We start from the raw sequence: 27,954 nt of genomic DNA, 5'->3' as shown, positions 1-27,954 counted from the left end.
TGCAGCTTCCAAAAGGGATTTATTGTTTTAAAGGTTCCAGGGAGGAAAGACAAAAGATACAGGGCTACAGCAACTTATATACGGGGAAGGAGCAAGGGGAGTGTACAAATAATAAACCAATAGGGAAGACTTAGGGGAGGAGCACAAGGAGGGGTTACACAATACATAAACCAAAGGCGAACATAAGGGGAGGAGAGTGGGGCACATGGGCCAATGGGGCTTGGGGGAATAGGGGAATTCCAAAGGGGCAGTCCAGGCAGGGGGTTGGCACAAGGGAGGATTGACAGCTTAATGGTAGGGGAAACAGGGAACAAGGGGCAGGTGTGGATTGGCAGCTGTGGTAGGAGGGCACAACTGGGACTAAACTATTAACAAGGAGGGGGATACAACTTAACAATACAGAAGGTAATTGAATCAAATATAATAATCATAAATGCACTGCGACATCTGGGTGAGAGTCTATGCACATTATCAGCACATCTGTCTTGTACATTTGCAAATCATTTGTATACAGCTGTACAATTTAGCTCATTGTGTGCACACTGAACACTGGGGAAAGGCTTGTGAGGAGCCAAATGTCTATTGCTGTGCACTCACCAGGACCCCTTCCAGGTTCTTATTTCAAATCAAGAAAATAATTGCCTTTCGGCTGAGGAAAGGATAGCCCACTTGGCTCTGTGATGAGCGCAGCAGAAACACAAAACTGCAGCAATGGACAAGAGAAGGGGTGATCAGAATATGTGGTCCTTGCTCCAGTCCAGCTCTTTGCCCTTTAAGCCAGCCATGGTTGTGCAAAGCCACACGTTTGGTCTGAGGTTCAATAGGGCCAAGTGTCAAGTCCTGCCCTTGGGTCACACCAACCCTCTGCAGCTCCAGGCTGGGGCAGAGAGGCTGGGAAGGGATGCCCAGGGAGGCAGTGAAGTCTCCAGCCCTAGAGATGTCCAAGGAACAACTGGATGTAGCACTCAGTGCTCTGGGCAGGGTGGCAAGGTGGGATTGATAGTCTCAGGTTGGACTCAGCAATCTGAGTGTTTGTGTATATGCATGGATTTGAGTTTAGAAAAGTCACCTGCGAGCAAAATAAATGTAGAATTTTAGTATCTAGTTGGTGATTCTAAATTCTTAAAGAAAAGAAACACTAAACTTTTCAAATGTATGAAATAGGTTCAGAATAAATTTTGCTGCCCCCCTCAATTTCTCAGGCCTTGGGTTTCAACCTTGAAGTCTTCATAGCTGCTATCAGTAAAGTGAGCATTTCCAAAAACTGCTTTTGCTAATAATCTGCTGTCACTATTTGCATAAATAATTTGATACCTTTAGTGATTAAATGTGATTAAAACAAATGTTTTCCATGCAGCATTTTGGATTTTTATGGTTCAGGAGATTTTTTTTTTATTTTTTTCTTTCGTAAATACAGTAATAAGGTACATAGTCATTATCCCAAATAAGCCTCAAATATGAAACATAATTTGCTGGAAGATAGGCTATTTTAAATAAGTCTACAAAAACTAAAACTACTTGTGGAACTTGTTTGTGAAACAGTGAAAGGCTGTTCAATCCCAACAAAAGCTAAACAGCTTTTGCTGGGATTTGTGTTTGTATTTTTATAAATAGAGCTGTGGGGTTTTTTTTCAAATAAAATACACATGTATTGAATATTCTTCAGAGATAAACATTGTTTTGCTAAAAAATTATCCTAACAGAAAAAATTTAGAGTAGAAAGGGAATCTCCAGATTCCCTTTGGCAAAACTGGTCTAGTTTATATTGACTTTGATTCAGAGGCTGAACTACATTTAAATATTTTACAGCAATACTGCCTTTAAGTGGATTATAAATAATTCACTCAATAAGTGAACAGAGGTCTCTGCGGAGTGCAAAGTCTCCATATCTTAATGAGTAGATTTAATAGAGTAAAGCAAACTTTCAAGCTTTCAGTTTTTGGAAAACAGATTACAGGAAATGTGACATATTGCTCTGTGTAAGAGGAACAGAACTAGAAATAAAAGTACAGGGAGTGCTTAGATATTTTTTGCAATTATTTTTGAGGAGTCACATTGCACAGCAGTAATGTTGTAATGGCCTGTAATATTTTGCTGCCACTTATTTCTTTACAAAAAGCTGAGATTTTTATTTTCCTGCATTTTTTACACATATTTTAAGTTTCTCATATTTGAAATCTTAATATTCTTTCTACCATAAGAATATGTATTTTAAGATAAAAATCCAGATTTTTATCAAATTCTAGAAATTAATCTAGCCATGCTGATTTAGGAAGCCTTAAACAAACCCCAAATCCAAAAATGAGACAATCCCTACAGCCTCAGCATCTTCCCTTCCCCCACTTAACACTAAGAGAAGGTAAAATTACGAAATAACTGTCTTGGGATGACTTTTTGATGCTTGTATCCCAAATTGCGTGGTTTATGTTATGTATTAAGTTCTGCACCTGTAAGACTGGCTCTGAGAGCGAAGAGGGGGAAGAATAAACCACAGTTTGTGTTGAGAAAGAGCACTCACTGCCCTGAATCCTGCTCCTGGACTGTTTTGTCTGCAGCACGGACAGACAGCAGGACCGAGCTCTCCTTTGCTTTTAGTTAGTTTTAGCTAACTGAGGCAGGGAAGTTCCCTGGACAATTTTTTTTCCCTTTTTCCTGGATCTGTGCAAGCCTGCTCTGGACTGAAAACCCAGCCAAACCCTGGGAGGTCCCAGCACTGGAGGGACTGATAAGAACCTGAGCGAGCCGAGCTACACCATATGAAAAGGACTTTTTCTGGATTTGCAATCTCATCAAACAGCGAGAGGTTTTATTGTTTAATATTATTCAATTTATGTTAAATAAACAGATTTTTTTCCATGTTTATCCAAGGAAATCTTTTCCTGAACCAGCTGGGGGAGGGGCCACTTGAATTTGTTTTCTGAAGGGACCCCCATTGGGAGGTTCTCTCCCAAATTTGCCCTAAACCAGGACAATTACCCAAATGAAAGAACAAAACCTCAGAAATAATTCTACAAAATACTGAGAGCTTTTGACTTTTTGTTACAACTGTAGGAGCCAGAAAGATACAGTGAGTGCCACATGATGTGCTCCTAAAAATCAGCGATTTCACATAAATACTCTTTAGTACATGGCAGGGGTGTATAAATGTCATAACTCCAGTTATTCTTGGTTTCCAGTTTTGTTGCTGTGCCAGTTATCTCTGTTCTAACTGCAATATAAATGTTTTATTTTGTGTGAAGACTGCAGACCTGTACATAGCTGCATAAAGTAAGAATGCTAGATGATATTGCAAGTCTTTTGCCAATATTCATAAAGTTCTTTAGGCTGTTTATATTAGAAAATTAAATTTAAAAATAGAAATTAAATTAGTGTTTAAAAAGTAATTTTATAATATATCTTATAGTGTAATTGTGTATAAATTTATTGTCAAAGATTTATAAAATATTAATATTGCCATTATTTAAAGGCTATTGATTTTCTGATACCTGTGTGAGGAATATGGAAAATTACTTTTATTGTGGCTTGTGTCAGTTCTAAGGTAATTTAAGACACATATCAATTCTGCCTCCCTTTATGATGCTTCTTTGAGGGGAAGCAGCACAAAGCCGGTCTTGAGTAAATAAGAAAGCCAAAAGGTTGTGAAAAGTCACCAAATAAAACCAGTGCTAAAGTGTCAAAGGCAAATGCCTTCAACGTTTTGAGTACTTCAGACTGTACCTGACTGAAAAACATGACCTGTCAGTAAGGATACCAGAGAAACCTCTTAAGAGTGTGTCCTGAGGAGAATGGTAAAATAGCAAATGCTTGCTGTTCTTTTTCCCTTCCCTTCCCGCACCTTCCCTTCCCTTCCCGCACCTTCCTTTCCCGCACCTTCCTTTCCCGCACCTTCCCGCACCTTCCCTTCCCGCACCTTCCCTTCCCGCACCTTCCTGCACCTTCCCGCACCTTCCCCTCTTTTTTTTTTTTTTTTAAGGTTTTAAGTGGGGTTGTTGGGTTTTTTTTGTTGGTTGGTTGGTTTTTTGTGGTATTTTCTTATTTGTTTTTTGGGGGTTTTTTGGTGGTGTTTTGGTTTTGTTTTTTTTTAAATTTAAAAAGCTATCTTTTGTTAGATTCTAAGGAAATCTTAATTCAGGCCAAGTGGAGCTTCAGATATCATCAATATACTGAGTACACTGATATTTTCTGCCATGCAACCCTGCTCCCATTGCATCAGTCAGAATCCCTAGGAAATATACTGTTCAAAAGTATTAGAACATATTGGGAAGAGTATTGGGAGCTTGTGGGAGCACAGACAACCACCCACACAGAGCTGCTGATGTCCTTTTATTATCAAATCTGTGCCAGAACACAGCGTCTCCTTCCCTGTATTCATTTTCACAGTTGTTCCTTGCAATGTGGGGAACTTTAAAATGTCCATATTCATTGCATAAACATTCTTTTTATATTTTGAAAGCTTTTACTTGTGCCTAGGAACACAAAGCACTATTGATACTTTGTCAGTTTATTTTTAACTGTTAATTTTGAAAAGTTAAAATTGTGAAAGAACTAGGGCAAATTCCTTTTTGTCCTAAAAGAATTATATGGCTATTCTATAAATTAAGGACTTTTTAAAGGTAGCATAAGCCAAAATTTATTATTAGATGAGAAATATGAAATTATATTATCCATACCTAGATCATTGAAACAAGTAAGAGTTTCTGGTATTCCATTTTTACAAACAGCATAACTAATAAAAAGATTTCATGGCTTCTTCTCTTACGTGTTTCCATTTTAAGCATTTTTCATTTTAATAGTGTTCCTTTTGTTTCTTTGATCATATTTCACACAATTGCTTCCTATCACAAATCAGGCTGGGGGAAAACGCTGCTGGGAAGGATGAAAATTTAACAGAAAAGTTTTACAGATATGAATGCTTAGCAGAAAGTTCTCTAGAAATGAGAAATGAAAAGAAATGAAAGAAATTAAAGCAAGCTTTGATATATAAAAGATGTTTTTAGGGCCAGTTGTTACCTGAACAGCTGAGAGAACAAAGGTTTGGTGAGTTGGAAGGAGGTTTTATGGCTAAAGTCCAACATGTTAAGTGGTCTTCAAACAAAGCATGTTTGCTACCAAGTAAAAAACACATAGGCAGACAGAGAGATGTTTTTTACCAAAGCAAGGATTTTCCACTGCAAAACAAGTTTCAGAGTTTAACATGTAATTGCTAACTCAGGTGATTGTTAGTCACTAACATAGTATGGTAATTTTAGCAGTTTTGATAGGATATATGTAAATGTAAAGGTGTTGTATATGATGTTGATTGGTTGTTATGTAATAAGATGCACAGCAAAAGAAAAAGATATGATGCTTTACAAGATGAACAGAAAAGGGGCTTCAGGACTCATGGCTTGTCTACAGCCAGCAGCTATAGGCTCACCCACAACCCCCAGCTGCTGTGACCCAGTCTATGCAATAAACAGCATTTTAAAGGAGAGGCGTCTGAAGTCCCCATCTCTCCGTCAGGCTCTTACAAAAAGCCGTCACTATTTGCAGTAAAATCAGTTTCTGTTTTCATGAACACCTCAGCAACACTATCAGGAGTGCTCTCTCTTCTCTCTGCCCCTCTTCTCCTCCGTGGTGAGCTCATTAGAGGAGGTCTGGATGGGTGATGAGGCTGCAGTGGAATCAACATGCTGAAAATGCACCCAGTTAAGGGGCAATGGCATTGCAGCTTTCTCATTCCTGAACTGACAAGCTGACTGATGGAATAATGTGTTGTGATTCCAGAAAATTGCCTTCAAATCAGCCTCTGTGAGGCAAGGGACAGATCTTTCAGACAGGAATCCAAGACAGGGGTTTGGAATGCTGTTGGCAGCAAGTACTGAGATGGTCCTTGTGTGTTGCATATAGGTAAAGCCTTATAAAACAAGGGCCTTGTCAACCTTGTAAAATCATGGTTCTGCTACTTCGGCTAAGTAGAAGAGAACTGTGGAAGAGGGGCTCAGCTGGAATAGAGGTAGAGAGACATGAGAAAGGGAGCCTACACCTGTGAGAAAAGAACCTAGTACCTGTGAGAACTGATTCTGTGCCCATGAGATTTATTCTACAAAAATGTAAACATTTTTAGGGAAGACAGTCTTTGGTGAACACATACACTAGCAACTACTAACCAATGAACTGAGTAGCAAAAAGCTACTAACCAATTAGAATTAAACACAATGCTTTTAGAAACCATGTAAATATGAGCTAGGAACAATAAAATTAAGCTATTTGTTGCATGAAGAAAATGTGTCTTGTCTGTCTTTACTGCAACACTCGTGCTCTTATGGAATTATTTTGCAGCCTGTGAATTTTCACACGTATCTTTGTTCTCAATTCCCAGACACATCTTGGTAGCATCTGGGGAAAACCTGGAAGTCAAAGTTTTCTCTCTGCTGTGGTTATGATGCCTTGGAGTAGCTACTAGAACAGGGGCTGGACAGAGTTAAGAGAATAAAGTGGTTATTTAGTAAAGGTCTTCAACACATTCACCTTGGGCAGTCAAAAGCCTTCCAGAGGCTACACCCCAGATGGCTGGTGATCATGAGTTTTTCAGACAGATATAAATTTGGCCTATTTGTATATCAGGGTTAATTCTCCGATTATAGCTTCAGGTAATGAAGTCATGTACCTTCAGTTTGCTGTTCCCCCTCATGATTCACTTTTGTTTATACTTTTCAGAGCCTGAGGCAGATCATGTCCTTGGTTCTCAGGCTTAGGAGGATTGTTTTGTCTGACCAAAATGTGAAGAGAGCTTACTTACACTCTATATGAAGTTCAGAGTTTTACACTAATGCAGTACATAATCTGAAAAATATAAAAGCTAAAATCTTAAGGCATCAATATGAGCTGCAAATATCCCTGGGAACTGTACCCTAGAGGGTGGGGACAGCATTTAGATTCCGTATGAACACCAAAGGAAATTCCTTAACTCTTTTTACAGCAAGAATCTCACACTTGGAATGGACAAAAGCCTGTTCATACATCTTTTGGTGAATCACACCCACACAAACGGTTTCTATGTCAATCCTAGGCACAAGGAAGGTAGGGAGGGTGATCTTTTATCTTTGAAAATTGAGTGCCAATTGGGAACACTTTGCCAGCTTTGTTATCTGTGATCCAGGCCAAACCCTGCTTGTCTGCCTGGAGCAGCCTCTTTGAAGCTGCTGGCAATATTAACAGCATCCTTTAAGCAGGATTTATGACTTTCTGTAGGGTGAGAAGAGCTGGCAGAATACAGTGAAACAATTGGCATGCAACTAAAATCCTTTAGATGATTATCCCAGCTGAGCTTTTCCCAAAATAATTGCCAAGCTAATTTAAATGTGTGGCAATATCAGTACTACTGAAGACAGCTACACACAAATTTTTCTTTTTCTATTCCTGCATTTTAAGTCGAGAGTGTTTATTATGAGATGGTTCTTTACAGAAATGGTGTAAGACAAGGTTCCTGGACCCAAGATTTTACAGATAAATCTGAGCACTAAAAAAACAAAAAACCAAAACCACAAAAAAAAACCCCAAAAAACTTTAAAAATCTAACAAAGAAAAAACCTAACCAACAACCAAAACCAACCCACCACAGAAATTACTGCTCATCTGTATATTCGGAGATTTTTTTATTGGCAATGCTTTTTGAAAATTGTTTTTTTTGGGGGGGGGAGCCTCCAAGTGTTTTAGAATGAGAAGAAATAATTTTAAAATAATTTTTTAGATAAGAACAATTAGTCTGGCTATGTATGTGTGTGGGTAGAGATGAAAAATTTGTACCTGTACTGAAAAATATGGAAATAAATGTTCCTTTCAAATGAAATACAAAATAATTGTAGATGTTTCAGCCCAAAACACCACATCTTCCTGTGGCACAAGATAATACAATATTTTCCAAGTTCCCTTCCCAGACATGGTTTTCCTCAGGAAATCCATGTAAAAGGCCCAATGTCAAGGACCCGGTCTTAACTACATTTCTTAACCTCAGGATATGGAATGAATTCTGCTTTTACTCATGTCTCTGTTCCAAAAAATACAGAAAAGAAGCAGTGTGCATGTGAGGTTATCTTGCTGATTGTCATGATGAAAGTTTATGTTCCAGTCAGGATCCAAAATGGAATTTTTAATAGGAATTTATTCATAACTCATATGAACTATATCCATATTTTCCCTATGTAAATGTTTTCTGCTCTGCTTGCAATGAAAAAAATTCAGCATTTTTGCTATTGCAGTATAGCTAGAATTTGAACTTAAATAATCTCCTTTCACAGCTGAATTTAGTGCAAATAGTGAAACTGTACAAAGATGAAAAGCAATTAAGGCTATTATCTTAGTAATATATAAATAGTTCCATCAAATGCAAAGGAACTAATTTTCTTCTTGAATTGGCTATTTAGCATGCCTTCAATATTATAGCTTAAGATGTAATATTTTAAATAAACGTTTTGAGTTTGTTACAGTGTCTTTGACAGCACTCAATGGCACAGTGCTGCTGTTTCCCCTGACCTCATCTGTGGGGAGCTCTGAGGGAGGAGATTAAGGTACAGAAGTCTTTTGGAACTGCAAGGAGCAACCACCTAAATTGCAATGCATGGGGAAAGCTGTACTGTCCGTGCAAAGAATGGCCAAAAACCACTGAACCCCTACAAAACTGCTAAAATGCCTGCCTTTTCACGCAAGCATGTTTAAAAAGTGCCTGTGGGTACCAGTTTGGGACAACAGGATGCCTTTTTCTAATTACTCACCTCCTGTCACAGTATTTACCTTTCTTTGAAAGAACAGTTGGGGGGGGGGGGGGGGGGACAATTAAGTTGCTTGTTGAGGAAGTGTTCGTTGTGCACTGCAGTTGTACAATGTACTAAGAAGCCTTCATGGATGTAAGTAAACACTTCTTGAAAGACCTGGTGGTATCTGTCAGTGCAAGAAAACAGCAACCTCAGGATTTTATTGTTAATATTTACCATCCTGCAAAGAAAGAATCAATTAAAGAGGGTGCTTAAAGCATTAAGAGCAGTTCCTGATATTTTCCTGTTTATTCTGATTCTTACTAGTTATCAGTTTGTCTCTGGTCCTAGGAAAGCACTGTTCTCCTCAGTAAGAATACCTGTGATCAAGGTATGTGTAAAAATAGCAGGAAATATTGTTTTCTCCTTATCTTTGCCTGAGTAGCAGAGTGAACAGCTGAAGGAATAGGAATATTTTCTCTTCATAGGGTATTTCTTTTGATTTTGTTCTTCCCTCAGACTGCCTGCTCAGTCTATCATGTGTAGGAGACAATCATGGTTCCTTGTGAATTATTTCTCACCACACACTTTCATGAGGGGGCCTGATTTTCAGTGCACAGAGTAGACTGTTTTTAACATTTACTTGAGCAACTTGGGCAGCAGCTGTTCCATAAATGCTATAATCATTATTTCTGTCCTTATGGAAATGCAGAAACATTCTTCTGACTGTGACATGCCTGCTGTAAGACAGGAGACTCTGGGGGAAAAGTGAAAAAGTGCAGCTTGGATCCTGTCCCTGCAAAAGGGCTCAAAGCAAAGGCTGTCAGGTGGGTGCTCAGGAGAGAAATATTTCTGGAGGAAAAGACACAAATCTCAGGATTCTACTTGTTTTTACACTGATCTTTTCCAGACTTCACAATATCCAAACCATCTCCAGAGCAAACCAGACATTATGGCAAAATACCTCCACTGAGTTGATTTGTCTTCCAAAATAGAAAGTTACCTTTTGCACCATTAAAGACACATAATTTTATGTTTACATAAAAAGGAAAAGATGTGACTTGCTACAAGCCCTCCTCTTGCTGATATTGCCATCTAGTGAAATTTAAGTATCTTTTTTTTAAAAAAAAAAATCAAACAAGATTACAATCTCAAGAGCTAGCAGCAATTTTTCCTTGTATTCTCAAGAGTAATGTTGGAAATGTCTTTGTAAAAGCCAATTTTGAAACAAAGTTGCTTCTAACAGCACAGACAAAATTACTGTGACTTCACAGGGGTTTTGGGTGCCTGTTAGCCAAGTTTATACTATTGCTTCTTTTTTTCATTGCTTTTAATACTGTGCTGAAATTCTTTTTAAGATCCAGACAGTCTATTAGGACACTCAGCAGTACAGGAGTTATAAAGGGGGACAAAATGTCCTCCATCAAGAACTCTGTAGGAAAGGTTTCAGACCATAGTGAAGCCTTAAGGAATTGAGTTTACTCTCTCTGTATAATTACAGAGAAATAGAATTGAAGACTTAAATATCTGCCTAGATAAAGATAGTGATTTTTATATATATATATATATATATTTTACTAGACAAATTGAAAGTTCCTCTGCACCACAAGAAACTAGATAAAACAAACCATCACTATATGAGATGGAACAGAAACCAGATGGTATTTAAGAATTTTAAAAAGAGGTTTCTGATCAGAAAAGATGAGAAGTGCAGCTCCCACAACAAAAACAAAAAACCAAAACAAAATCTAGATCTCTTTTCAAAGTCCCTATTATCTATCTTTTCATGTCACATAGATATCTCAAACTAAGCAAAAGCAGGAACAGGAGTTATGGCCTTAACACCTTTGTATTCCACTGCAGAGAGGCTAAGACAAGCAAAAAGAATGCTGTTAATTCTTTGCCTTTCTTCTAGTTCTATTTTAATACTCTTCTTGTGGGCTATAGTAAAAAGGAAAAGAGGAAAAGCCACATTTACTAAAGGTATTGCAAGCTTTGTTGTCACTGAGATCTGCAACCTCCTGAGAGATTCTGAAAGATTTTGACACCAACACAGATGAGGAGAGGTGAAATGCAAATGTTTTGGGGAAAACTATTACAGAGAATTTAGGAAAGAATTTAGAAAAGAGTGAAAGAAACTTGAGAAGGAATGCATGTAAACCGATAGTGAGGTGTGCAGTTGGAAAGCTGCGAGAAGGAGGGGTTGGCTAGCAACTGTTTCTTTCCCTAGAACATGAAGTCAGAGTGCCACTTGATTTCCATACTTAGGGTCTCATTAGGGTTTCAAATGGAAGCTAAGTTTCTTCTAAGCTGCATGTGGAATCCTATCTTTTCAATTTCGCCTAAAGACCTCCAGGATCGTCAGCTGCCTTGAAGAAAAGAACCTGGAATAAAAGAGACAGTGCTGGGTGTCCCTTTTCCTGCTCAGCTTTAAACCGCACAACACACATTCGTATTATGCTCCTTTTTTTTCAGCTGCATGTACCTTGACACTTTGGCTCTATCGCTGAGCCCAACTGCATCATTTTAATCTGGAAACAAAAGAGGAGAAAACAGCTGCTCAGTTTCACATTCCCTTTGAAGGCTATCAACATCATCCTGCGAACAGGGGCTAGGAGTTTTCCTTTCAAACTAAATGGACTACCCCATTCTTTCTTTCGATCACGCGGAGTTCCTGAACCTAAACCATATCAAGTGGAACTATTGGTCACAAAAGGTGCCCGCTCAGGAGGCTGTTGTTTTTAACTCACATCTTGTAAAAAGCAACACACACCGTGGATTTATGCCCATGGACCATCACATTCCTTCACTCTTGCAGAGCCCACCTTCAAAACCTGCTATGTCCAGCTATTGTTCTCAATCCAAAGCTCCTAGTCAAAAAGTAAGCACTGGCCTCCACTTTGTCCCCACTTTTGAAGTGCAGCACACCCAGGTCTGTGCACACAGCTCTGGGGACCCCCATGCACTCATCAGTCTCATAGAGTCCAGTTACAAATTTAAGAACGTTCAGCAGCTGCTCCCAAGGAGAAGTTCTAGAACAAAGAGGCAGGGCTGGAATTCACTTTCCCTTTGCAGCCTTAAAAACTGCCCAGCCAGCGGTGAAACAATTCGAATTCTTTCGCATACAGAATCACACGTCCCTCCCTTCTATGCAGGATCACATGCTTTCAGTCTCGAAGAAAGCATCCACAACACAACTCCTACACTGACTGCCCTCACACGAATGGAGCCGGCACAGAAGAGCGCTCGGCTTTTCCCTGGGCACTGAGAGAAGATGAACCACGCGATGGCGGTGTGGACTCGCAAAAGAAGAAAATGCACCTCGCCTATCTTAAAGTACCAAAAATACAGGTCAAGGTTGAAATCGCCACTGCGCTCAAATCAGCTTTCAGGACAAAAGGATTTCGCTGCCTTCCCGAGTAAAAACTATTATTTACCTCCCACTTATATGGCAACACAAACTCCTTTATGCTAATACATTTTTTCATTCTCGCAGATCTCGGCTACAAAATTGAAACCACCCGGCAAAAGCAAAGCTCACAGAAGTGTCAGCTGAGAATACTGGTGCTTCCTTACTTCAGCTGTACCCAAAGAACTGCTCCTCACACTGTTCAATTTGGCATGTGTTTCCCACTTCTCTGAGATGGCCTTCTGAAATTTTGGCAGTGCACTTATTTCAGATAAGGTAAGCAGCTACTCTCAGGACTGGTGTGCAGCAGGTAAGAGTGCCCTGGGCAGGTAATGCCCAATGACAGTTTTCTGGCACCTTTGTAGGGGCTCATTTCTTGGGTGTTGCTCATTCTGGTGAAGGGGATCTAATTTCTTTTGAGACAGGTTTATAGTTCTTCTCTTTGGCAAAGAAACCAATTTTGGATCTGTAGATTGGGTGGTCTTGGTGACATTTAATGGCTTTTCCTAACAGGCAGTTCTGTTGGTTAGAGCTTACGGTGGGAATGCAAAAGCCAGGTTGTTGAGCTTTCTGTCCTAGTACCTTTAGTGTGTGAGCAGTCACTGGTGTTGCATCCTGGCTCTCTGAGACTGAAGGGTTATGATGGTTCATAGAGCTGAGAAGCAAAGTGCAGGCAGTAGGGTGTGTACTGGTAGCTCTTGGGTGCAATTGAAGTTGTAAGCAACAAGAGCTTTCTCAGCTGGCACTTTTGTGAGCTGTGTTTTTGCTGGATGGTTCCACGATTGTAGCTGGACTCCACCAGAGAAGTTTGTGTTGCCATTTGAGTGTCGTACAAATAAAGAGATTGTACTTGGAAGGGAAAGATCATGGAAATGTTTTTCCCCTGATACAGTGGATTGGAGAGCAGTGACATCTTCAGCTTGGCTCTGCACTTGGAGTAGTTTAGACCAAGGCCAGGAGCATTTTCTTCTGTTGCAAGCCCACAGTGCCATTGTACCCCTGGTTTTATGAGCACTGACAGTGCCCAGGGAAGAGCCAGGCCCTCATCTTCCCCTTCCCATCTGTAAACAGGCCAAACACACCTTGACTTTCCTTGTCAGCTATGTATAGCAGCACATCCACTGCTAACGAAGCGCTTCCAGGTAAGGTCGGGCCCTGCTCCCAGGGAACAAGGCACAGGCCTCAAGCTGCACCAGGAGAGGCTCGGGTTGGACACTACGAAGAATTTTTTCACTTAAAGGAGAATTCTTTCTTGGACATTGGAACAGGCTGCCAAGCTGGAGGTGGAGCTACCGTCCCTGGAGTTACCGTTGCACCCTGAGGTGTTGGAGGAAACACTGGAGGCACCACTCAGTGCCATAGCCCAGCTGACACAGCAGTATTGGATCACAAATCACTCTCACCAACCACCACAACCTCCCCGACACTAATGAGCTCCGTGACTTTTTAATTAAGCTGGCAGGTCCTGAGGGGTCCTGAGGGACCCCTCGCTCCCTCCCTGCGCAGCCGCGCTGCGCCCGGCGCCCCGCGCACGCGCCGCCCCGCCCCGGGAAGGCACAAGATGGCGGCGGCGACGCGCTGCGCCCGCGGGCTGCGGCTGCCAAGGGCAGGTGAGTGTCGGGCCCGGTCCGGCCCCGCCGGCCGCCCCTCAGCGAACTCGGCCCGTCCGTGCGGCTCTGCCCCAGCCCGGGACGTGCTCCGCTCCCGGCTCTGCGCGAGGGGAGCTCCCACGTAGTGGTGGGGAAGGAGCTGCCGAAATTTTTTCTGGGAGCGCGGAAGTGAACGTGATTCTGCCTCCTTTCTCCTTAGGGAGCTGGGGATTGGAGCACAAGGAGCTCGGGATGTAGCTGGGGTTCACTGCCCTGTAAGCTAAAAGCTTAGGTTCCTTTTGCTGTTTCTTAGGTGACTGTGACCTTTTGACCATGATCTGTAGTACAGTTCAGCTACCAATATTATATTTAAAGCACGTATTTGGGTCTTGGCCTCCGTTTAAATTGAGTCTGCTCACACTCTGAGTAACAGGGGAGGGGGTAAATAGGTTTTGTTGGTAAAGGGGAGGGAGGAGCTCAATATCCTTCTAATGGGAGCAGTGTGTTCTTTATTTACCTAAGTGGATGTCAGACTACCTTCCAGGACAAAATGAGAGATGTGGTGTCTTTTTCCAGTTCGTGGGGATGGGAGAAGATGGGGATGGACGAACTTTTGGGTAGAGAAAAGGGCACTTTGGGTTTGCTGTGGATATTTGAGCTTTAATTCATAGAACGACAAAATTATTTGGATTAGAAGGGACAGTAAGGATCATCTGGTCCCAATCCCTTGCCATGGGCAAGGACACCTTCCACTTTCCTAGCTTGCTCAGAGCCCCATCCAGCCTGGCCTCAGACAGTGCCTGGGATGGGGCAGCCACAGCTGCTCTGGGAAATGGAATTTGAAGCAATGATTGGGCATGTAATTTGTGACAGCCAGACCCCATAGAGTTATGGAACAAGGAAAGTTGTTCATTACTAAACACCTTACAGCGTAAGGTAAGCACAGCAGGGGGATACACAAAAGTGAGAGGATACAAAACCGTAATTAGATATTATTTGTTAGTATGACAGTGAAGAGGCATTATGAAGAGCCTGTCACCAATAATTTTCGCAGAAGTAACAGTAAAAAAGCCAGTGGATAGTTGAAACATATAAATTGTTATTGATTTTTTTTAACTTTCAGGGGCTCTCAAACTGCCTTTCAGGGCAAAATTTGGGATGTAATATCTTTTCCCAGTTTGTGGGGTGTGGAGACAACAGGGATAGGCAGATGTTTGTGTAGCAAAAAACCTCCATCAGTCACTGAAATTTGGTTGGACTTTCTGGTTTGAGTTCTGCCAGCTGGGGTAACAGAATATTATTTATGCCTCAACACACCCTATCATTTTAATCTTCTGAACATTGTGGGTGCAATGTCAGTGCCCCTGTGTACTGGTAATTCCTAACCACATTGGGATAAAACCTTCAGTGTGCAAGTGCCACGTTGCTCCCAGTACATCCAACCTGGTCTTGGGCACTTCCAGGGATGGGGCAGCCACAGCTGCTCTGGGCAACCTGTGCCAGGGCCTTACCACATTCACAGTGGTTCACAGAATTTTCTCCTCATATCCAATCTAAATCTGCTCTCTGTCAGTGTGAAGCCATTCCCCCTTGTCCTGTCACCACATGCTCTTGCATATCAGTATCCTAATTATGTCCTGCCTCCATGGCTCCCAAGTTTTCCTAGCTTCTTGAGGAAAGAAACAGCTTTGAGTCAGTATCCTGTGTATCCTGGCTCTGGCTCTTTGCATCTCTCCCTATCTCCTCACTTCAGAGCCTGTGATACAAGAGGTATCTTTTATTGCTTCCCCTGCTATATTTTGTATTTTTATTGAGTATTCTTTACTTGCTTCACCTTAAACTCACAGTAAGCTTTACTTGCTCTTTAAGAACTGATAACCTTTGTCAGCTCCTTCCCTGTCTCAGTTTGGTGCTTAACTTTACTAATAGCTTCCCAGGTCTGCTCCCCTCTGACCTCTCCAGATACCTCTGAAACAGCCCATCTTGGCATGGGATGCTAGAGATTTGTGATGAGAAAACCAAGATAAGCTGTGAGTTAGCAGTGCTGAATCCCAGTTAATGTCCCAAACTCTCTCCTGTTCGGTGTTGCAGGCCATGGAGCTTCTGTCCTGACTGCAGCACCATTGGTGTTGCAGCAGCACCGGCAAGTCCATCATGCCGTGATTCCTCATGGGAGAAGTGGAAGATCCTCTGTCAGTGGCATTGTGGCCACTGTCTTTGGAGCCACAGGTTTCCTGGGACGATATGTTGTCAACCGCTTAGGTAATGCTCACCAGGAGTACTGATGAAAAAAAACTACCCAAAAAAATGTTTAACAAAACTAATTACTCTTTAGGTTAGGGTGATGGAGAAGTGTCTGGCATTTTGGGTCTTAAGTGTTCTGCAGTCTGCTTGAGACTGCATGTGACAAATAGTAAAAAGCGTTTTAATCAGGGAAATATTGGAGCTTTGGAAGCTTAAGGTCATTAAAGTAAGTCCTACTCCTCTATAGAATGCAAGCCTGAGGAGAGCTACAGCATGTATTTGATTCTTCTGGTACTAGACTTAAGACATTTTACTAAAAGGCTTGCAGGAATTTGATTGGAATTCTTTAAAACTGCCCTTTTGTATTTAAATTTTGGAAAATAACCCATGCTGCTTTTTTCCCCTCCTTCATTTCATGCAACTTAAAAAATGTAGAGGTTGTTGTATATATTTAATTTTTTTAGTTATTGTGCTGTGTTTATAGGACACACCATTTTTGTTGTTTGTTAACAAGCTTTGCCATTTTGTCTACAAGCCTAAATATTAAGGAAAGAATCCTATTTAAGAATTTGAATTACACAGGTTCAAGAAGAACCTTTGTTCTGCTCTACGTTTAGCTTTGCAGATATGTATTGAAGATACCTGTGTCTAATTGTAATGCTTAAATGCCAGGGGGAAAAAAGGGAGCTTGCTTTATTTAGAACTTCATCTACTTAAAGGGATGTATTTGTTTGAAACTTTGGATTTTTTGTGGCCCTTTAGGTCGCATTGGCTCTCAAGTCATCATCCCCTATCGCTGTGATCAGTATGACCTGATGTATCTGCGGCCCATGGGTGACCTGGGACAGCTTCTTTTCATGGTGAGTCTGGTTTGAGATCAAGCTCAAACCCCTGGGCAGCCAGGTAATCCTTTTCAAAGACACAAATCCAGCTATAGTGTAGCCTCTGAATAGAAATGGTGTGAAAGAGCTTGCTTTGGTGATGCCTATTGACACATTTTGTCATCTTTTCCCCATTTGATGCTCTGCTTGCAGGAGTGGGACTGCAGGGACAAAGATTCCATCCGAAGAGCCGTGGAGCACAGCAATGTGGTCATTAATCTTATTGGAAAGGAATGGGAAACAAAGTAATTTTCCTTTTTTTTCCTTTTCCTGTATATGATAGATTTGCATCAGGTATTGTAGCCATGTTTTACAGCATGTGTGTGCAGTGATGTTTTCATTATTCTTGGCTTCTGTGAAAAGGCAACCCAAACATTTTGCATATAAAATTTCTTTAAATGGTTAGCTCCAGTCCTGGTTGTGATCTGCTTTGGAAAAGTGCATTCTTTCCAAAATTTTCCAGAGTACAACTTAATGTGCTGCTTTCATGTACCTCATAGGTGTTCCCTGAGTGCCTTCGTATAGATGACAGGGCCTTTTCTTATACCAATTTCTTATATTTACATTTACATTTTATTTTTATTTAACTCATACTTAGATTATATTTACATTATCACAGAAGTAAGATTTCATCCTGTCACTTGGATGTCGTGGTGGGTTGTAGCCTGCTAGAAAATGCCATAATCAAACAGGATTAGCTGATGAAGAGTCCCTAAGATTGACTAATAACATCATTCCTCGATAGATTTTGGTACAGCCAATATTAGCTACAGAAGCATTCTTTGATAATAATTTCAAGAATAGTTCCTTTTTGAAATTAATTTTACAATTCCCATATTTTAGGTTAAAAATACCTGTAACAGCCTGTGTGTGTGCCTTCTCTGAGAACAGCCTTCTTTGTGTGTGTGTGTTCAGGCAATCATGTCCATTTTATTTAAAGCCTTGTGCAGAACTGCTAGACAGAAATTTAATGGTGAGATTTGCCTTTATATGGTACATAATTTTTGCTTTCATTGTAGACAGAAACAAATGCAGATACCAGTTTCGTCTCTGCTTACACCCTAATGCTTTTGTTGCCCTTCTTTTTATGAACAGTCCTTTGATGTTCAAAATTTCTGGACTTGTGTAAAAAGTATGATTTATAGAAATGACAGTTTCTTTTGTTATTAAAAGGAAATATAAGGGAAACAACAGAAAGCTTTCATTCTATTTAAAAATTCCTGAACCTTGTTCTCTGTACAGTTCAGTAGATTCAAACAGACAAGTCTTGGTCCATGTTTAAAACTTTCAGACATTGCAGAACTTAACCACTGTGTGGTACAAATGTTTTAATCACATATTTTATGCATGTGGGTATTGGTGGTGCTGAAACCCTGAGATCAAATTCTCTGGTTTGTTAAACATCAGGTCTGAGTAACCATTGTAATCATCCCAGAGCCTGTGAAAAACTTGGGCAGGAAGAAAAGTAAGATTAGATAGAGAGATCAGGCAAAAAAAAGCAAAGCCTGCCATGAAATACTTTCCTTCTTGTCTTGTACTTGTGTCCAGGCTCCTCTATGTGTACTGTGTTGTTTGAAACTCCATGGTTACGGGAGGGATGTTGTTCATTCTCATGTGTTTCTAAATCTGTTTTGGTGAGCAGAGCAGGAGTGATGGTTCCCAGGATCAGATTAGTTATTGAAGGCTCAAAAATAACTTTGTATTTTTAAGGCTTTCTTTGGACTTCAGTAGGATCTGAAGAGCTGTGGGAGGAGATAAGGACACAGAGGGAGGTGTGTGGGTAAGATGTTTGCTACCCAAAGCAAATGGTCAGGGTGCAGGGGTGCTTACAGGAACAATACAATGACATGAGAAGCCATTTCGGTCTTGGAATAGTTGGAAAGAATTTTGGGATTGTTGGTAGCCTGTAATGTCAGTTCTGTGTGGAGACAGAGCTTCTGTATTGTTCTTGATCAGATACCAAACTGGTTGACAGTATAACCTCCTAATTTAGGCCCCTTGAATGTCATACAGTGAGGGGAGGATTTCTTCTTGCTTCTCCTGGAAGTCCCTTTCAGCTCTGAAATGGTTCTAAATGCTCTGACAAATTGTTTTTCCATTTGCATGAGCACTTCTGTGTTAGCTGGTTTGTTTTTGTCTGCTTCCCCCCTGCCAGGCATCTGACCTGACTTGTGCTGCTCAGAAATTTTTAGCTTCTTTGTAGTGTAATTAATGTGTCAAATCAAGGCAAATTTTGAACAGGATTTGTGAAAACACAGCCTTGCTCAGAGTTCAAGATGCAGGAGTACTTTTAATAAAAATAAGCTGTTTTCACTTTCACTGTGAGTTTTCTATTTGTCACAGACAAATGGGCAAGAGGATTTCTCATACTGATTTAATCTTATCAGGTGAAAAGGCAGAGAAGCTAAAATTGAAGATTACAGTTGCAATGTCACTTGCCTCTAAGTTTTATTACATGAAGAGTCTGTCATGAAGGGAAATTTTGTTTCTAACGAAGAATGTCAGTATAGGTTTTTGATATTCATTCAAGTAATACATAATAATTGATTTATGGCTGGTTGGTAGCCATTGTTGATTGCTCTTAAAGTAACATTTGGGTTTTGCCTTGCTTTAGAAACTTCAAATTTGAAGATGAATTTGTAAATATTCCTCAAAATATTGCACACATAAGTAAGGAAGCCGGTGTGGAAAAATTCATTCATATCTCTCACCTGAATGCTAACATGAAGAGTCCTTCCAAATACCTCAGGGTCAAAGTAAGTCTGGAATCCACGCAAATGTATTTCCTGAGAATGTACTTTGTGTTTGGTTTGGGTCTATTTTTTTCCCCCAGCTGGGTCTGTTTGAAGGAAATCAGTGTATGAATTTACAAAAGACTGTTTTCTGCAGCTAAAAAATGTTTGGGCTTTCTATGAGAGCTTTATCTTAGTGCAGCATCTCAAGGATTAAACGGCTTAGATATAAATAATTTTTGTGCTACTGATGGTGTCATTTCTTTTAGTTCTGTAGTAAAGATGTTTTCTGTTATGAAAGGCATCTACTTCTGCTTGGTTCAGTATGGATCTAATGAATGTGTTTGTTTTAATTGCTAGGCTGTTGGAGAGGAAGTAGTGAGGGAAGAATTTCCAGATGCTATAATTTTGAAGCCCTCTGAGATGTTTGGGAGAGAGGACCGATTTCTCAATCATTATGCAAGTATGTACTCTTGGAATAATAAACTCACGTGTGATTTGTATAACTGCCTGTAGAGAACAGAGAGAAAATGGGATTTGCTTCTGAGAAGCAGACAGGTGTGTTTTTACTGGGAATGTGTGGGATACATAGCAACATACTAAATTCTCACTCTTGACAGAACTCTTTCTCAATCTAGTTAGATGTTGCTCTTTGTTTTTATTTTTGTAATAATTTTCTTTTGAGGGGAGGCTGTATACTGAGCCACTCTAAAGAAACAGCAAATGCAGCCCTCTCATTGCTGTTAATACAAAAACTAAATGTGTCTTAAAAAAATACTGCTGCAATTAGCTGGGAATTCTTCCCAATTCTATATTTTTTTTTTAAAGTGAAGTCAATTTTCAGAAGAGATCCACACTCAGTGTGGTGTAAAATGTCTTGATTATTCTGGTAGTGAAGGGGTTCCCAGATTGTATCTTTTTTTCCATCAGACATGCGCTGGTTTGGTGGTGTGCCTCTTATTGCTTTGGGCAAGAAAACAGTCAAGCAACCAGTCTATGTAAGTTTTCCATGAAATCTCAATCCCAAATCCTCAGTGGGTGGATGTGTTAGTCTGTAAACCACTTCTGAAAGAAGAGTGTGTGCATGTATTCCTGTTTTCTCATGGTAACTGTCGGAATTTGTTCCTCACAGGTGGTTGATGTAGCAAAGGCAATTATTAGTGCAATTAAGAATCCTGATGCAAAAGGAAAAACATATGCCTTGGCTGGGTAGGTCACTTTTTGTGATTCTGATTAACTGTAGTACATCTTTTGGGTGTCATTTTTTGGCATGCTGCACAGTACATTTAATTGCTCCACCCATGCACACAGTTTGAGCTGCAATAAATTTCACCTCCTTTTTGGGAGGAAAAATGGCCCAAGCTCTTACTGTGACTACTCTGGGCCCCACTGCATTTCATGGCATGTATGTGCACACAAAGAAATAGGCAGCTTGGGAAATATGCTTGACAACATGGATCTGGGGAAAATTCTGGTAAAGCTGTGTGGAAACCACCTGGAATTAGAATGGCTTATAGGCAGTGGATCTACAGTGGATCTATAGTTAGAAACTAGATTTACAGGTTTCCCAGAGAAGCTGTGGCTGTCCCATCCCTGGAAGACTTCAAGGCCAGGTTGGACAGGGCTCAGAGCAACCTGGGCTAGTGAAGGTGTCCCTGCCCTTGACAGGGATTGGAATGAGATGATTTTTAGGGTCTCTTCCAACCCAAACCATTTTATGAGTCTCTGATCTCTTGGAACTTTTCCTGAGTTCATGTTAGTTGAAGACTCAGTTATCATACCTGTAACCTCAGACCTTGGCATCTGTGATATCCTGGGTTTATCAAACTGCTCAGCAGTGTGCTCTTGTGGTGTCATGCTGCTTTTCAGAACATTTTGGAATGGCAGCAAATTGCCTGGAAAGCTAAGGGAGATAGCTGACAGCCAGTGTGAGCCATTTAGAGAGCCTAAAATGTCAAGGCAGAAAGTGAACAAGAAAGGAATGGGAATTCCCAGTGGCTTATGTTACTCTTAGGTGTATGAAAGACTGACTGCTTCATTCACTCCATCTTGAGAGGGGAGGAATGCATTTTTTGGACAATTCATCTTGCTTTTAAATAGAACAAGATATCGTTGGTCAAGTAAAAGCAAGTGAATCAATATCCCTGCAGCCATTTCCTACCAAAGATGGGATGTCTTGTTAATAAAGTGTCCTTAATCCTCTATTTGCTTTCTGGTTTCCAAGTGGGTTTGAACAAATTTCTCATAGTGCTGGAAGTCTTGAGTTCAGAATTAGAGTCAGCATGGAAGGAGGCACATTCAGGTGTGCTTTCAAAGCACACAGAATACATTTAATCCAGTGTGGTTGTGGTGGGTTAGCCTTGGCCAAAAGCCCACTGTTCTTTCCTGTCACTTCTTTTCCATGCTTTTCCCCAGCTACAGGGTGGGCCCTTCTCCAGGCTGCAGTCCTCCTGGATAAACCTCCTCCCTGTGAGCCATGGGGGAGTCTCTGCTGGCAAATGTTTTGGATGGAAGGAATAGGCTTTTTGTAGCTTTAGGGGTGGAGTGTTTAAATTATATTTTTTTTCTCTTGCTGCAAATACGGAAGTGTAGCTGACTGAGGTGTGATGTTTGCTGCTTTCCCTTCCAGACCTCACCGGTACCTCCTGTATGACATGGTCGAGTATATCTACGCCATATCCCACCACCCCTTCATTCCCTACCCCCTGCCACGGCCTCTCTACCAGTAAGTGGGACCCTAATTCAGTAAGCTCTTGGCAGCACAGAAGCATAAATACCTGTTGCATGGATTATTTACTCTGCCCAGCTCTTATTTAACATGGTGGGGTTGTGGAAGTTGCCTTTCCTGAGATACTTGTTAGCCAATTTGAGCCTTCAGCTCAGGAACGGGCCTGCGTTTGATGATCTGGTACATAAAGTGCATGCTTGTAGTGAGCTTAATATAGCTGTTCATTTCAGAGTCATTTGTCCCTGACATCTAGGGACAGGATGAGAGGCCATAGCATCAAGATGCACCAGGGAAGGATCAGATTGGACATCAGGAATAATTTCTTCATGGAAAGGGTGGTTGAACATTGTAATGGGCTACCCAGGGAGGTGTTGAATAAACGACTGGATGTGACACTCAATGCCCTGGTCTGGTTGACAAGGGTGGTGATCAGCAAAGCTTGGGCTTGATCATCCTGGAGGTCTTCTCCAACCTAAGTGATGCTGTGACTGAATGGCTTTCCTGAGCCAAGAAGTAGAAAAAGGTCCTAATTTGATAAAATTAGTAGCAAACCAAATTATCTTTAATAATACCACAGGGAGAATCTCTGTGTATGTTGCTGACTGCAGCCCCTGACAGATTTTTGTGCAAAATCTTAAGGATCTGCTACTGAGCCTGGGCCTGATCCTTGGGAAGTAATCACATCTTTTTGAAGAGCTACCCCAAGCAATAAATGCCATTTCAGAAGTTGCCCTCAGCACGATGGGGCTGTGTTATTATTTGGCATCCTGGTCCTCCTCATTTTTAGTACAATGCAAATTAATAAGCTTAATTAGTCACCAGAGTTAGAACCCTTCCGCCAGTAGGAATCGGCTTTGGATTCATGGAAGTGCTGATGGATAATGCTTAGAACCTCCTAAACTGTTGTGGCTGTTCTTGTATTGGCTGCAACAGGTACCAGGTTATAACATGGCTCTGGTGACACAGAGCAGCTTGTTGAAAAGGAGCTGTGTGGGTGCTTCTTTGTTTTATTCACATTTGCTGCAGTCCATGTTACACTTCTTTATTTATGGGCTAAAGTAAGTGATAGTTCATATTTTTGAGAAAAGAATGCACCTAAAAGGCAGATGAGCCTGGTTATGTTTATGTGCAGTAACTCAGTAACACCCTAATCTGCCAGGTGTGCACTTCAGCAAGAGGACCTGTTCAGTAAGAGATTCTGCTGTTGGCCCCAAGACACTGAGCAAGAGCTGTAGCATTATTTTCTTATCCCTGTCAGATTTCCTTTCTTTCAAGGGAAACTTCATTTCTCAAAACTGCAGGTATCCCAATCCTCACCCTTATTATATATTGCTCCAGATTCCACCAGCTTGTTTGTGTTGCTGATAACTCATTTAATTGTCAGCAATTGTGTTTTTTCCTGGAGTCATTGAATCCAACCTTGTGACTAATTATATTGCTGCCTATACTGGCAGGGAAGAGTTTGGATGAAAAACAGGGGCAAGATTAAACCCTCTGGTGTGTGGGGAATTGGATGTGGAGTTTACTTTCCCCACCCACTAATGTTCATTTTAATTTCTAGAGATCTGCTTCTCGATTCCATCCAAAGTAAAATACAAGATCCAATAATTCAGGAACAGTTAATTACCAGAAACACAACTAAGAACCTGTTGGCTGGCACATCTAGTGCTTTAATGAACTCAGAGCTTGCAAGAACAGCTTCAGAACAAGCTCTTGCTCACCGTCTGTTAAGTCTGAAGTAATTTTTACCAGATTTCTGAGTATCTGGATAAATGACTGCACTTCTGCAATATTTCTTCTGTTCACAGTTTAGTTGCAAGATTCTTTGAGGTGAATCCATTTGAACCATGGTTGACACGGGACAAGGTGGATCGGGTAAGCATGGGACCAGCCAAAAATCCCTCTTGGGAAGTGTTTCATTGTGCGTTTGTAACTCCCCCTTGTAGTTTTGCATTTCCCAAAAACACATGGAATTGAAAACAGCCAAAAGTAGAGGTTGGATGAGCAAAGTGAGCAGGGCAGTGCTCCCCACTCTTAATCAGTTTATGTAGCTCTAGATGCACTAAAATCTCTTTCATCATCCAGGGAATGGGGTTTTTAACACCTGAAGTTGAACTGACGCACTGTGCACATTCCAAAATCCTGCTTAATATACAAGTGCGTTTCTTGGGAGAATGTTGCCACTTCATGTTTATTCCTGACTACTCAGAGTGTTTCTTTGGGGTTGAAGAAATAAGCTGCAAAAAAACCAACTGCAAGCAAGGAAAAAGTAGGAATTGGCAAGTATTAGTGTCAGAATTTGGCATATGTGTAGGCTAGCAAAGATAGTCATGTACATTCCCATAACTTTCTGCTTTCTGAATTACAGTGACTCTCCCAACAGTTGTGCAGCATTGGAAGTTCAGTGTATTTTGTTACAACACAGTATCAATAGCCTACTTAACCTGATTGTCCTCCAGTAACATCTCCAAAAGCCTTTCTTCCAGCTGCCTTTCTGATTTCTTGAGTTACATATCATAAAAAAAGCCTGCACCAAATCACTAAAACTACTGCAAGTCAGCTATGGCATAGGTAGTGTAAGAGTGAGTTTCTCCATGTCACTTCTGGGTTTGATTGTTCCTCTTTCAAAGCTTTTTATCTTTAAATAATCTGTACAATATTAGATATGTTTGACTTAAAAGACCTCTCGGGGAACACCAGCATAAGAGAAACCTGTTTTCTAGTATTTAAGTCATAGGGGTTGCATATATGGTAATAGAATACTTGTCCTGTACAGAACCATATTGGAACCATAAACAGAGGAAAACAATCTATCAGAGGTGATAATTCAGTGCACATTTTTCTGACAAATCAGAATATCCATAATTTGAGTTCAGGTATAGCCTTTGAGTTCTTGATTTTGCAGTTGTGATTCAGTAACCTCCCTGATAATGTATGGAGAGAAAAGGATGGTACTTCCTGCATGGTATTTATTCCTGATTTGAAGTCTGAAGGGCTTTTGCTGGATGCAGAATACCTGTACCTCCTGTTGAAGGTCTTGGTACTCAAGACCTTGTGTAATTATGCCACAGTTGCGTTTGAATCTTTCTCTTTCCTCTACTTCTTTTGGCAGGAGAATAATTGCATTGGGTGTAAAGCTGTTAATTTCAAGTGAATTATCTTTTTGTTTCCTTACCCTCCCCATTCTTGTTGAAGTTTCACACAACAGACATGACATTTCCTGACCTTCCTGGTTTTGAAGAGCTGGGGATTCAACCAACCCCTCTGGAACAAAAAGCCATCGAAGTTCTGCGCCGTCACCGCAGATTCCGCTGGTTGGACGCTGAGCTGGAGGAAGCAAAGCCAAAAACACAGCCCATGTAACATCTGAAAAGGGGAATACTTAAAGCTTCTTAAACTGCCTTTGGATGACCCAACTTCTTTGGAGGACTGTGTACATACTGAGTAAAATGTATTAATCATGTAAACTGTATTTCACCAGTGTTGTCTTTTCAGTTAAGGGGGGACTGTCACTGCAACACAGATTTTCTCTCTGCCACAAAAGCAGATAATATGGTTGCTTAGCTGGTGAGCATTGTAATGTTTTGAAGGTTGGGGTAGAGGGAATGTGCCATAACACTTGTCCCTTTCTCCCTTTGCTCTCAAAGCAAATGTGTCACTGAGCTTTAGGTGCTCAAATGGTTTCAAGAGTGTTTCCGTTAGGGACTAGGTCACCCAGAATGTGCCCTTTCCAGTAGGGATTGCTGGGAATGCCACCTGTTCATGCTATGAGATCTCAGACAAAGCCCTTGTTTTAAGTTTTTCGCTCTTCTGAACTTGGTTTCTGTGCTGAACACAGCTCTTACAGAAAGTGTACTCCTTTCAGGGAGTTGTAGAGAGCCAGAAGGTCACTGAGCCTTCTTTTCTCCAGGTTAAACACCCCCAGATCATTGCTGTAGGCAGAGAACAGAATCTCACTTTTTCTGTACTGCCAAACTACTGTGAAACTCCTGGGCAAAGTGTTTCTCAAATTTGAAGAGCTTCCATATTTTGTTGTTCCACGTCAAAACTGCTGCTGCTAATGTTTACTCTGTGAGAAGGAGGTGGGCTCTTATAATAGTGTGAGTCTTTTGATCCTGCCTTCGAAGGAAGTATTATATTTGGCTCTCATGGATTGTTTATTTTTCTTTTGATAACGTAAGTTCACTGCTTTTAAAATAAATCCTCCAGTTCAAAAGCTAGGGCTAAATGGAAGTGATTACTAAATGTTAGTAATTTGAGCCTCAACTTTTCTTATTTTTGATTGCCAGCTTTTCTCTATCAGAACCTAACTCTGTAGTCTCATTAGCACTCATTTGCTAAGTGTGGCCCTGATCTTGATATATTGCATGTTACTCACATCCTGCTGTGAAAGCACTCCTGTTCCTGAGCTGCTTCACAAGAGTACAGAGAGATGCAATTATCACGTAGCCCTGCATTGCTAACGAGCAGTTTCCATTTTCAGATGGCAAAAGTGCTGCAGGAGAAGCTGTCAAAGGCAGTGTTGGAATGTGAGGTGCCAGTTCTGGAAATGTTTACCATGGTGCAGTGATTTATTTCCCCTCTCCCCCCCGCTGCCCATTCAAAGCACAGTTTTTCCAGTTGTATCCCTGAGGTCTCCTATAGGATCTTAATCTAGACAGACATTAGAGAGTGGGAAAGGGGTTGAATATCCATGAGAAATTTAGTTTGAAGCAGCTGTTCCACATCAAGAATATGGTAAATTGGAGCATCACCCCACAATACTTTGCTTTACACAGCAGTTCTCTTCCCACGTTGAAGAAACTATGCTGTGATTTCTCCTTAGTTACCTTTCTGAAGCAATTCCTTTCTTTTGTAATACAGCCCTGTGTAAAGAATTGCTGTAGTCCATAGAGTTGCTAAGGTTGGAAAAGACCTCCCAGATTGTTAAGTGCAGTCTTTGGTTATCACCTTAACAATTAGACCAGAGCACTGTCTGCCACATCCAGTGGTTTCTTGAACACCTCCAGGGATAGGGATTCCAGAATGTCCCTTCCAGTGAAGAAATAACCATGACGAAATTCTTCCTGATGTCCAACCTGAACCTCCCCTGGCACAGCTTGAGGCTGTTTCCTCTTGTCCTGTCCCTTGTTCCCTAGGAGCAGAGCCCGACCCACCCCACCCCATCCCAGCTGTCCCCTCCTGTCAGGGAGTTGGGCAGAGCCAGAAGGTTCCCCCTGAGCCTCCTTTTCTCCAGGCTGAGAAAAGCTTAAAGGTTTCTCTAGCTACTTAGAAGGCAGATTTTAATGACAGAGGAGCATTCATGCTGGCAGTAATTCTGTAGTTACCTCTCTCCCTGCTGTCATGTCTTTTCCCTCTGCCCTAAGAAATGCATGGGCATTCATATGGGTATGATTCTATGAAATGAGACTGTTACATTTAAAGAAATTTTGAATAATTAATGAGAATATTATTGCATCTTCTTTGAGGTGGGGGAGCAGAAGGTGAAGGGCACTGACAAAAGGGCAAAGGGAAGCTGGTGGCAGAGCTGAAAACAGTGATGGTGTGCTGCTATAGGGCTTCTTTCCTGGGACTTACTCACTAAAGTAAGTTTCTCCTTTTTGGAAAAACAGCATCAGTTAAGCATGTTTTAAACTGCA

General features: G+C 41.0%; 1 protein-coding gene and 1 long non-coding RNA gene across 3 annotated transcripts; one reads left to right on the top strand and one right to left on the bottom strand.

Annotated features, from left to right (window-relative positions):
• On the bottom strand, positions 1–13,313 carry LOC111923374 (uncharacterized). 2 transcript variants are annotated; one of them, XR_015285721.1, is made up of 5 exons: positions 13,224–13,313; positions 11,218–11,263; positions 10,997–11,116; positions 8,773–8,919; positions 1–1,069 (listed from the first exon to the last, which is right to left on the bottom strand). It is a non-coding gene; the product is annotated as an uncharacterized LOC111923374 (long non-coding RNA). The 2 variants fall into 2 exon arrangements; XR_002861053.2 differs by lacking the exons at positions 1–1,069; positions 8,773–8,919 and having other exon boundaries at positions 10,988–11,116.
• Positions 12,975–25,782, top strand: NDUFA9 (NADH:ubiquinone oxidoreductase subunit A9). The gene is made up of 12 exons (XM_086885140.1): positions 12,975–13,283; positions 13,410–13,751; positions 15,822–15,992; positions 16,737–16,834; positions 17,009–17,100; positions 19,470–19,611; positions 19,948–20,050; positions 20,518–20,585; positions 20,720–20,796; positions 22,217–22,312; positions 24,124–24,190; positions 25,511–25,782. Exons 2-12 carry the CDS (start codon positions 13,703–13,705, stop codon positions 25,676–25,678), a joined length of 1,131 nt encoding a protein of 376 aa, XP_086741266.1. The 5' UTR covers positions 12,975–13,283; positions 13,410–13,702; the 3' UTR covers positions 25,679–25,782.
• Positions 25,783–27,954: the final 2,172 nt, after the last annotated feature.

This window comes from Cyanistes caeruleus, chromosome 4 (assembly GCF_971803275.1).
Source record: "Cyanistes caeruleus chromosome 4, bCyaCae1.hap1.1, whole genome shotgun sequence".
In the NCBI taxonomy this organism is placed as follows: Eukaryota; Metazoa; Chordata; class Aves; order Passeriformes; family Paridae; genus Cyanistes; species Cyanistes caeruleus.
The sequence above is the reverse complement of the archived record's forward strand: the minus strand, read 5'-3'. Positions and strand labels throughout refer to the sequence as shown.

Coding starts and splice junctions, on each gene's coding strand:
- NDUFA9 (XM_086885140.1), top strand. CDS start 13,703: ATGGCGGCGGCGACGCGCTGCGCCCGCGGGCTGCGGCTGCCAAGGGCA. Junction 13,752..15,821: donor GCTGCGGCTGCCAAGGGCAG/GTGAGTGTCGGG, acceptor TCGGTGTTGCAG/GCCATGGAGCTTCTGTCCTG. Junction 16,835..17,008: donor TGGGACAGCTTCTTTTCATG/GTGAGTCTGGTT, acceptor CTCTGCTTGCAG/GAGTGGGACTGCAGGGACAA.